The sequence below is a fragment of the Panthera tigris genome, chromosome X, assembly GCF_018350195.1.
Source record: "Panthera tigris isolate Pti1 chromosome X, P.tigris_Pti1_mat1.1, whole genome shotgun sequence".
Classification (NCBI taxonomy): Eukaryota; Metazoa; Chordata; class Mammalia; order Carnivora; family Felidae; genus Panthera; species Panthera tigris.
Genome location: NC_056677.1, coordinates 23204025 through 23216089, shown reverse-complemented (window position 1 = coordinate 23216089; position 12065 = coordinate 23204025). Strand labels below are relative to the sequence as shown.

At 33.9% G+C, this 12065-nt stretch overlaps 1 protein-coding gene across 1 annotated transcript; it reads right to left on the bottom strand.

Annotated features, from left to right (window-relative positions):
- Nucleotides 1-10965: 10965 nt before the first annotated feature.
- Nucleotides 10966-11634, bottom strand: LOC102962060 (rRNA-processing protein FCF1 homolog). The gene has a single exon (XM_042975155.1). The coding sequence runs from the start codon at nt 11613-11615 to the stop codon at nt 11013-11015; it is 603 nt and encodes a 200-aa protein (XP_042831089.1). The 5' UTR covers nt 11616-11634; the 3' UTR covers nt 10966-11012.
- Nucleotides 11635-12065: the final 431 nt, after the last annotated feature.

Genomic DNA, 12065 nt, shown 5'->3' with positions numbered 1-12065 from the left:
GGGATGCTTTGGATGTGCTTACATGAGATGGCAATTAATTATTTGCTTGTTACTTGGTAGAACTGGTCCCTGACTGCCCTTGTCCTGAAACATTTGAAGGTGACTGAAGCTTTGAGGATGGTTTACGTTTGTATTTCTCAGTAACAGTTTTCTATTCTGTTTGAACCTCTTGAGTAATTAATACTTTTTCTGAATAATATTCTATTATCATTTGGAGTTTGAAATTTAGTGGCTACATACATATTCTATTTGTTGTAGAAATTTTCATCCATACACCGCAGTAAAGAGAATAGCGTGGTAAAACCGATAGACCTGACGTCAGAATCAACAATCATCAATACATGACCTACCTGTTTACATTTATACCCATATCTACCCCCATTTCTGCCACTGAAATAACGAGAAACAAATCCTAGATATCATGCCATTTCATCTTTAAATATTTAAGTATCTATTTCTAAAACACAAGTTTCCTTTGTGAAACAAATGTTCAATACTTAAAAAATTAATATACTCAAATATCCAGTTATTTTTCAAATTTACCTGACTGACATCCTTTTAATGTTTTTCTTTAATTTGGGTCAAAAAAGTCTATTCATTGTCCTTGCTTTTTATGCCCATTAATTTATAGATCCTACACCCTCCCACATATATACATTACCTGTTTTCCGTGTCATTTCTTGTTGAAAAAAATAACCTCATGTTTTTTCCAGTTTCACATGACATGGATTTTTTCTGATTGCAACACTGGTGTCCTTCTCCTTCTGTATTTCTTTAAATCACTAGAAGATTCACCAGATTAAGTGTAACTTTTTACTGTCTCCTTTTTGTTGTTTGGAAAGACATTCATGGTGATATTGTGAATTTTTATTGCAAGGAACCTAATGTTTGTCTCCCTTTGTGTTGATGTTTGCAATCTTTTAAGATTAACATATTTATCCATTAATTAATTAAGGGTTACACGATGTTAATTTTGTATTTCTATCATTTTTTCTGAGTTTATTAGTTGAAATAAATTTTTATGCAAAAACCTATCCTTGCGCACCATTTAGTAATGATATTTATAATGTTCTCTTATAATATTTAAATTCCTTTTGCACCCACATTTTGTACATTATTTAACTAATATCGCTTACTTCTGTTTCTTTTGTTAAGTGATGATACTTATAAAACTGTCAGTTATATCAGTCTTTTCAAAGAACAGTCTTTTGTTTGTTGGCTGTATTGTCTTCTAATTCATCATTTTCTGCACTTTATTATTTCCTACATTCTATTTCTTTAGTATTTCTCTAGTTTCTTGAAATTTTTGCATGTTATAAATATTTTCATTTTTTGTCTACTGAGATTTTAATTTCAATAACTGTATTTTTATTTCTAGGTATTATTTTAGTTCTTTTTCAAATTAGCCTCTTCTTTTTTTTCCAATTTGTTGTTCTTATGATCTCTGTAATTCTTCTTTCTCTTTAATGGACTTTATTTTTTACTGAGATATAATTGACATACAACATTATATTAGTTTTAGGTGTACAACATAATGGTTCCATAGTTGTGTATATTGTGAAATGATCACCACAGTAAGTCTAGTTAACATCCATCACTACCCATAGTTACAGGTTTTTTTCTTGTGATGAGAACTCTTAAGATCTATCCTCTTAGGGGGTGCCTGGGTGGCTCAGCTGGTTAAGGTCTGACTCTTGATTTCGGCTCAGGTCATTATCTGATGCTGGTGAGATTGAGCCCTACATCAGGCTCAGCACCGATGGTGTGGTGCCTGCTTGGGATTCTCTCTCTCCTCTCTCTCTGCCCCTCCTCTCTCTCTCTCTCAAAATAAATAAATAAAGTTTTTAAAAAATAAAAAAAATCTATCCTCTTAGCAACTTTCAAATATACAGTACAATATTATTAACTATAGTCACCATGCTATATGTTACATCCTCAAGACTTACTTATTTTTTAACTAGAGATTTGTACCTTTTGACCACCTTCACCCATTTCACTCACCCTCCACCCTTGCTTCTGGCAACCACTAGTCAGTTCTCTGTATCTATGAGCTCTTTTTTTTTTTTTTTTTTTTAGATTCCACATATAAATGAGAGCATACAGTATTTGTCTTTCTCTGACTTATTTCACTTAGTGTAATGTCCTCAAGGTCCATCTATGTTGTTGCAAATAACAAGATTTTATTCATTTTTTTGGCTGAATAATATTCTACTGTGAATGTGTATATGCATATTTGTGTGTGAGATATGTGTGTGTGTATATCACATCCTTGTCCCTTCATCCACGGAAGGACACTTAGGTTGTTTCCATATGTTGGCTATTGTAAATGATGTTGCAGTGAACATAGGACATATATTTGTTTGAGTTATTGTTTTCATTTTCTTCCAATAAATACCCCGAAGTGGAATTGCTGGACCATATGGTAGTTCTATTTTGAATTTTTCCAGTAACCTCCATACTGTTTTCCATAGTGGCTGCACTATTTTCTTAATAAATCTACTTAAGACTATAAATATTCTTGTGAGTACCCTTGGGCTGTTTCCCACAAGTAATTCTATAGAGTTTTATGTGTAGTGCTGGAATTTTTTACAAGCTGAATGAATAGCTTCTATATTCCTTATCTTAGAATTTTTTGAATACACACACACACAAAAATATTAGTAAGTGCAGAAAATTATTTTTGATAAGGATGTGAAGAAGAGGAGAGAAACAGAATTATTTAGAGGAAGTATCAGAGTCCCAGGGGTGTTTTTGTTTTTGTTTTTTGTTTGTTTGTTTGTTTTGGTTATATGTGACATAAGGGACTTGAATGCATTTCATTGCTTGTGACTGAGTTGAGTTTTTTCTAGGAATGAAAAGAGGGATCCACAGCTAGAAAATCAAAACAATATAATTAGCTAAGTGCAACTGTCAGAGATTATTCAGGAAAACAGAAATTACCCTAATTCTATAACTCAGACAGAATTTAATGGAAATTACTGGTTATTCACATGATGGAGAACCAAACCAAGTAGAGTCAGGCAAACCAATACTTAGCAACTTGAGGAAGTCACTCTCATCTCTAGTGTAGAGGGACAAAGAGAAGAAAGAGAGAATGTTACTAGAGATTGGTAATTGGAGTCAACAGAATCTAAAACCACAGTTAACCAATATGATGGGAGCTAGAGCCATGGGGAAGAAATAGCCATTGAAGGAGAAGCCACCCGATGCAGAGGCAGAAGGAGAAAAACCATGGCTGTTCCTGCCCTCCTGGGTGATAATCTGCTGGTGTCCTTATTGCCTGAACTATGAGAGCATGAATCTCTAAGTAATTACCCTGAATGAAAGAAGCCAGGCTAAAGAGCACATACTGTATGATTCCATTTATATAAGATTCTAGGAAATGAAAATGAAAATATACTGATAAAAAGAATGTCATTCATTCCCTTCCTCTATGTTCATCTGTTCTGTTACTCAAATTCCACGTTTGAGTGAAATCATATGATATGTATTTCTCTGACTTATTTCATTTAGCATAATACCCTCTAGTTCCATCCATGTTGTTGCAAATGGCAAGATTTTGTTCTTTTTCATTGCTGAGTAATATTCCAGTGTACATAAGGAAAGGAAAAAATAAGAGAAAAAAGAGAGGGAGGCAAACCATAAGAAACTCTTAAATGTAGAGAACAAACTGAGGGTTGCTGGAGGGGAGATGGGTGGGGGCAGGGATTAAATGTATGATGGGGTTTAAGAAGGGCACTTTTTGGGATGAGCACTGGGTGTCATATGTAAGAGATGAATCACTGGGTTCTAGTCCTGAAGCCAAGACTACACAATATGTTAACTGACTTGAATTAAAAAAAAAACTCACAAACTACGAGATCATGACCTGAGCTGAAGTCGGACACTTAACTGACTTAGCCACCCAGATGCCCCAATATAGAATTAGTTTTAAACAACAAATAAATACTTCCATTGTCATCTAACTTAGATATAACAGCCATCAACATTTTTGTTTTAATTTTTTACTTATCTGTATTTTTGAGCATACTGCTTAGCAATTTGGGACAAATGGTAACATTGACTCTTCGGAATTTCCAAGTCTAAAAACAGGAATAATGAAAGAGGAAGCATAGACTTCAAGCGTCTTCAAACTAATAGTAATGTGGCAAATGTCCAGAAGTCTCTTTTTCATGTCTACTTCTGTCTGGGTTTTTAGGGCCTAATCCTAAGCATGGAGTCATGCTGGTACTATATCTGAAGGACATTTAACAGCATTCATAGTCTACTGAGCTAGAAAAGTTTCTTAAAAGTTCAAAAATGTATTTTAATTCTAGTCTCCAAGTTTTCCATAATGACATTTGCAGCTGTATTAAAAATGATTGACTAAAGCTGTACCTATTCCTCAGGCTAGTCCTTGTTCTTGGTGAGAGAAATAACTTGGTGAACGTTGTTCAGAGCTGTAGCCCCACCAGCACCAGTATTCTGGTCAACACTGGGGCCAACAAATTAATCATGCTGATGAAATCTAGGGAGAATGTGTTCCCTGCTCTAGCAAGCACACTATTAGTATAGCTAACTATGACATGGAGTTGGTAATAGTGCTGCCACGTGTCTGCAGAACTCATTGGTGCTATCTGCAGCATCACACCTGGATGTAAAATTGCATGTCTTCCCTCCACCACGGGAGTACTTCTTTGAAATGTTTGTGCAATAGTTAAAATTAAAAAGAAAAAAGGGGTGCCTGGATGGCTCAGTCGGTTAAGCAACCAACTCTTGATTTCAGGTCAGGTCATGATCTCAAGGTTCAAGATTTCAAGCCCCACGTCGGGCTCTGCACTGACAGTGTGGAGCCTGTTTGTGATTCTCTCTCTACCTCTCTCTCTGCCCCTCCCCTGCTCGCATGCACTTTCTTTCTCAAAATAAATAAATACACATTAAAAAAAATAAAATAAAAAAGACATGATTTGCAAATGGCAAGATAGAATTGTTGAATCATTATATTATACATCTGTTAGTATATAATATTGTTTGGTAATTACGCTTCCATGAAAACAAATAAAAAAAGAAGACATGAGGAAGGAGATCAGACATGAGCCTATGACAGAAAGCCATGAAAATTTTCAGTAAATACTTCTGTTTCCCCTATATTCTTGTATACACTCCCGTACAAACATTGTATGCAACTATTTTAAATAATTATATAAGATAAATATGCAAATTATGTGTAGAATGAATTTGTTTCTTAGCTTTTTTATTGTTCATGCTGCTTAAATACAGAAGACATTCAGTTGAGTATTTAACAAAGGAGATTATAGTGATGTGGCTTAAATATTCACGTGTTCCTCCATATGTGAGTGAAATATATCCGTGTGTAAAATATATATAAATTTATATCTAACATAAATATATAAATAATATTGAAATATAAATACATCTAAATTTATATTGATATATATATTATGTAAGTATATAACATATACATGTATATATTATTCTTACAGCTCTGACAAAATTTAAAGTAAAAAAATATGAACATAAACAAGTAAAAATAATGTGTATGTGACAATATGTACTTTATTTTTATTATCATTACTTAAACTCAGTGAGTTTGATATTCTGTTAAAAAATGAATGCAGTGCTCCAAGTAGATAAGTGGCTGTAGATTCACTTTGATAAATAACTAATATCAAAAGCATATTCCTTGATGTACTTCCACTCCTTGTCATATTACATATCTCACTTTTTAATGATATATGTGAAGCTATTTAAATGATCTGAATAAGTTCAAACTGGTGATACATATTAAAATTTATCATAGAACAAAATCGGGGCAAAATGAAAACTTTAAATGCTATCCATTTTTATACCTTTTAAATGCTATTTTATAGACTGATTTTATTTGCTTTTTGTTTTGCAAATAGGACAAATGGAGATATGTGGTAGCTGTCAAGAACTGTGAAGAGGCTAAGGTTTTTATCCTTCTTGGAAGCTAACAAGTTAGCCTGTCGCACTTTCATGGATACTGGCAAAAAAACATGAGGCTCTTGGGTAAGAGACAAAGAACTTTATTCTCATAGCAGTAGTAGTTGCCATAGTACCTGCATTTGCAGTTTGCATCGCAAACCCCAGTAATCACAGACTGGTATAAAGAGGACCAGGTGATATCAAAACTTGCTGTGAGTTGCAGTGCAGAAGAGGAGCTCTGTGCTTAGGTAACCTGAATCTTGTATAGTGGGCAGTGAGCATGCCCTCCCCCTTGCTCTGAAGATGTTGTATATCTATGTATATCTATATCTATATCTATATCTATATCTATATCTATATCTATATCTATATCTTTATATCTATATCTATATATCTGTTTCTATATGTATATGTATGTATATATATATGTACATCTATATATGTGTATGTGTATATATGTATATCTATATGTTATGTACATCTATATGTATATCTATATTTAAATCTATATCTATATCTGTATCTATAGATAGATATCTTCTGAGGCCGTTTGCAACAAGACTTTCTTGACAAGATCGTCTCGAACAAAGGGCAACCAGTGCCTCACATGATAAACAGAAATGCAAGTGATCCATAGAGAATTGTCCCCTAGCCATTACATATTCTAATTAGTAGTTAAAGTCATTTGTACGGTTGATTTACTCCTTCTTAGACCTAAACCTTTGGTGAAGTAATATGAATGGATTTACTTGCAGAAGAGAAACACCTTTACAAAAACGTATTGTCTCAATCCATTTTCTCAACATCCATCTGGTGCATATTTTATTGGGAGAAAAATAAACAGCAGGACATAAATTAAAGTCCACATAAACAAATTGGGTTCATGTATTATATGTTTAAGTGACAATTTACTCACAAAATACACTTACTATTGTAAAGCTTATTCCAGGTGAGTTTCTCCAATGGAAAGTTAAGGCTTAAGCAAAATGAAAAAAGATCTTCTGTTTTTCCATTTTGTTTGTCAAAATAAAAGTCTGTGAAAACATCTATGTGCCCCCAAATGGAATTAATCAAAGATAGAAAAGATACATAAATGAACATAATAAACCTGGAGGGTTGGGAAAAATCTTCCTTCCTCTTATATTTTACACACACTTACCATTAGTATGTTACTGTTTTGACCCCAAGGTCCTAAGCTTTTCAATGGCACAATAATAAGCATTCATTTCCTTCTCTAATGAAACATATTTTATAGTCTCTAATATCCTGTGAATAAGGAATCAGTGAGATATAATAATACACGAATCCTTACCAGTGTTCTAATGGAAGTAACTTCTGGTTATAGGGACATTTTTGAAGCATTAAATATAAAATTATATTTAAAGATTTAACATTTAACATTCTAAGCACCGGGATAATCTCCTTACAAAACCCTGCAGAATGGTCATCATTACCTTAGAATTCAAAAGAAAATGTTTCTACTTGCATTTTTGAAACCACTAGTGTTTTAATAAATGAAGTTTCTTGTCAAGGAGGATGGGGGTTGCTTCTGGATTAGATAGTCTTTAAATCAACTCAAATCACAGATACATACAAAACTGCTAAAAATCTCCTGGTTATTATATCACTTATCAGAATGTGTTGACGCTATGTTTCAAAACCAAATATAGTCATATTAAAACTGCCTATAAAATAGTCCAAAACATATCAGCTCTGCCTCTAAAAATTCATGAGGGTGTAAAAATAAAAATACTGAATATGCCATCTAAGTTGAGATCCCTTATGATTAATTTCTGTTTCTTGCTGCAAGTTTATAAACATGCCAATAATTCCTGCACTACATTAAAAAATTCTTTCTTGTGAACTGACCATGGTGACAAGAATACAAAAGTCCGCATTTTTAAAAATATGAATTTGAATTTCTCCTTAATGTGGACATAAAAGCAGGCAGTGTCGAGAGTTGCATCAATCCTTCCCAACTGTCTCAAAAAATATGTGCACTGTTACAATAAAAACAGTTCACCAGCTGTTTATGTAAAAATTATTTGACGAAAAACAAGCATAGCCATATGGCACTCTAGCTCTGCTGTGGGAGCATGAAGAATAATTTTGCAGGCTGTAGTACATAATGGTCATGCTAAGTAGGGTGTCAACTATTGCAGGCACATTACATTAATAGTTAATCTGTCCTTTTATCCTCTAAGTACTTACATTTCTTAACAGCTTGTAGTTTGGAAACAAGTTAACAACTCACTGATTAAGAATTAAAATTTTGGAAATGACAAAATATTTGATGTAATATGGACATAATATTCATTTGCTAATTAAAGGTATTATTTAAATAATACATTAATTGGATGACAGGAATGTGTTAGGGGAGCTGGTTCTCATTTCGATCTCAAGTTCCAAAAATATAAATATGTTGAAGGTACTACACTATTGATTTGAAAGAAAAATAATTAGAAGAGGTATTTCATGTAAGAACCAAATTGGCATATCCACTCGCATTCTTAGACTGTAAGAATTATACCTTACTCACCTTTATATTCTCTACAATATCTATAGCTGTGTCTTGCACATATTAAGCAGGTAATAAATATTTGTCGAATAGAACATTGTTAGAACAAAAAGAATTATAAATACCACCAGCAGACCGTCGAGTCTTTAAGTTCATTTAGCACTTCTGGAATACACTAGGGAATAACCCTCATCCATTACATAGAATGCATACTTGGATGTTTATTAGCTTATGAAACTCCAATATTTTACTCTCACACTAATTTTCCTTTTTGAGTTGTTTACATATTGGGAGCTAGAGTCAACTGAAAGACAACACTGAATGACCTAGCTTTAATTCAGCAAGTTAGAGTACTTAATCTAAGATCTTAGAAAAGAGGGTAGAACAAAATGGAGAAGAAAAAAAGCCAGGTTAGAATCCAATTATTCACATTCTTAGTTTTGGTCGATACCCTGACAAAAAGATGTCCATTGGCATGTGGCTCTGTTATTAATAACTTAAAAATGTCAACTGAGTATCATGGTGACATTAATAACAGAGAAAGAAACCACAGCAGATATAGTTCTGTAAGAAAAATGTTGCAGACATAACATCTATTTCTAAAATGCTTATCCTTTGTGGTTTTCATAGTTCATTTGATACATGAATGTCTGGTTTAAACTCATGATCTATGTAATCCCCCCCATATCAATTCCCAAAGAAAGATGCTAATCTTTAATTTCAGAGATTTAGAACTCCACATTAAAGAATTTCATATTGGTAATGATTTCCTTGTTTACAAATGGTAAACACAGTTCGTGTGTAGGTGATTATGTCTCAAGAGACATTGGAAGAAGGATTTGCTATGGGTACATAGCTCGTATTGGTTCATGGAATGTAACAATCATAATAAGAAAGTATTATGAAAATAACTTGAAAAATATTTGAGAAAACAAAGTCTTTAATTTGGTATAGAAACAAATAGTAAGAGTTCATGGCTTAATATTTGAATGATGGGACAATTAAATACTGCAATCACAGAGGTGTCAATATTTCAGTTGATGACAGTCACAATGAAGCAAAACTCACAAGACTATAAGAGACTCTAAGATATAAGATTATTATCCCTCTATGATATTAACATTTAAGAAAGATTAGACTTTTTTAGTTGAATTTGTTTCACATGTTACATAAAATTGATCAAAAAGGCAGTTTTCAGGGGCACCTGGGTGGCTCAGTCAGTTAAGCATCCGATACTTGATTTTGGCTCAGGTCATGATATCACAGTTAGTGAGTTCGAGCCCCACGCCAGGCTGTGTACTGACATTGTGGAGCCTGCTTGGAATTCTCTCTCTCTCTCTCTCTCTCTCTCTCTCTGACCCTCCCTCATTTACTCTCTCAAAAATAAATAAATAAATAAACAAAGAAACTTACAAGATTTTTTTTAAAAAGGCAGTTTGCCAGGCGTGCACATCTTTTTATTGATTTTTACTATGGCATGTGATTAAAATAACTGCTTTTTATCACTTTAAAAGACGTTTTTTTACAAGAAAGTCTGCTGCTCATTTGTTGACTATAAGAAGTAATATTTTTAGGGGCACCTTGGTGGCTCAATCAGTTAAGTATCCGACTTCAGCTCAGGTCATGATCTCACGGTTCATGGGTTTGAGCCCCATATCGGGATCTGTGCTGACAGCTCAGAGCCTGGAGCCTGCTTCAGATTCTGTGTCTCCCTCTCTCTCTGTCCTCCCCCATTCACTCTCTCTCTCGCCCTCAAAAATAAACATTCAAAAAGTAGTATTTTTAGTAAGATGTTAGTAATGTATATATTTAAGATTTCAAGGATTCACAAAGTACTTGAGAAGGCAATAATAAGAGTATCGAGAGATATGCTTATCCAGAATAAGCATGATAGTGTGAAGTAATGGGATATGATAATTGGTGAACAGAAATGATATTTTGTGAAATAAAAATCAGCTGGTGTTCAGAAATAAGAATACTTTTGAGGGGGAGTAGAGATTTCTTGATTTCTTGATTTCTAGATTAATTTATATATATATATATATATATATATGTGAACATATTTTTAAAATATTCATTGTATGCTATTCAGACATTAACACAAGGCACACTTATTTTTAAAAGTAAGGAGCTGTCCCAAGAAGAAATAAAAATCACCCATAATTTCCTCTCAAGAGATAGCTTATCTCTGACTGACTTATTTCACTTAGCATAATACTCTCTAGCTTCATCCACGTCGTTGCAAATGGCAAGATTTCATTCTTTTTGATGGCTGAGTAATATTCCATTGTGTATATGTACCACATCATCTTTATTTTTTATGTGTGCAATCATCTGATTTATAAAAAGATGCAACAAAATTCAAATGATACAAAATATCAATTTCAAAACAACATCAAAAGTGAGTGTATTTAACCATACTCAGCTTATAACAGAGCAAATGGGTAAGAAGGAGAATAATTAATGTTATAGCATATTGCTACATGAACTGGCAACAGAAAAAGTTGGTAAAGGAAGGCAGAGGAGCTCTATCTTTAGAGTGTTAGAATTAGAACCGAGGGGTTCCATAATCATCTGGCATCTGCTCAATGTTGTACCTATAGTTAGAAATGTATATGATGGGAACTCCAGGGATCTTCTGGATTCTGATCCTTCGTTTAAGGTCCCGGTCAACTGTGGCCACAATGTAACACTTATGCTGAGTTACTCTCTTTACTAGGCAGTCATCTGCATAGGTTCCTTTGTGTGTGCATGGCAATAGTTCAGATCTTGGATCCTTGGCGATCCTTAGAGCCACTCGATACTTTTGCCCCAATTTCTCAATTTCAGCCATTACACAGTCAGTTATACAAGGGATACACTTGGAATACAGACAGTCCATCATTGATTGTACTAAGTCAAGTTTGGCTTTAATGGAAAAGTTGATAAAGTTGGTATCAACCAGGATGTGGTAAGGTGGGCCCAGCTGTGTGTTATATTGGAAGAATAAGCAGGAAGGATGTTGGGGGACTTCTCTTCCCTTGCGTGCACTTGGATCTTTCTTTTCTTTCTTTTTAGGTTTCAATCTATCCTTCTTTTTCAGCCTCTGATCTCGGAGACTAAGCATTCGCTTCATGGTTGCATACTTTCTTGGTTTCTTTTGCTTCCCCATGTTCACGCCGCACTCTTGTTTCTTCCGGAATCCCACATCGTCTTTATCCATTCATCTGTTGATGGACATTTGGGCTCTTTCCATAATTTGGCTATTGTTGATAATGCTGCTATAAACATTGGGGTGCATGTATCCCTTTGAATACCATATAATTTCACTCATATGTAGAATTTAAGAAACAAGACAGATAATCATGGGGGGTAAAAAAGAGAGAGGCAAACCAGGAAATAGATTCTTAACTGTAGAGAACAAATTGAGGGTTGCTGCAGGGGAAGTGAGCAGGCAGATGGGTTAAATAGGTGATGGGGATTAAGGAGGGCCCTTGTTGGGATGAGCACTGGGTGTTACATGTAAGTGATGAATCACTAAATTCTACACCTGAAACTAATATTACACTGTATGTTAACTAACTAGAATTTAAATAAAAATTTGGAGAAAGAAAGAAAGTAA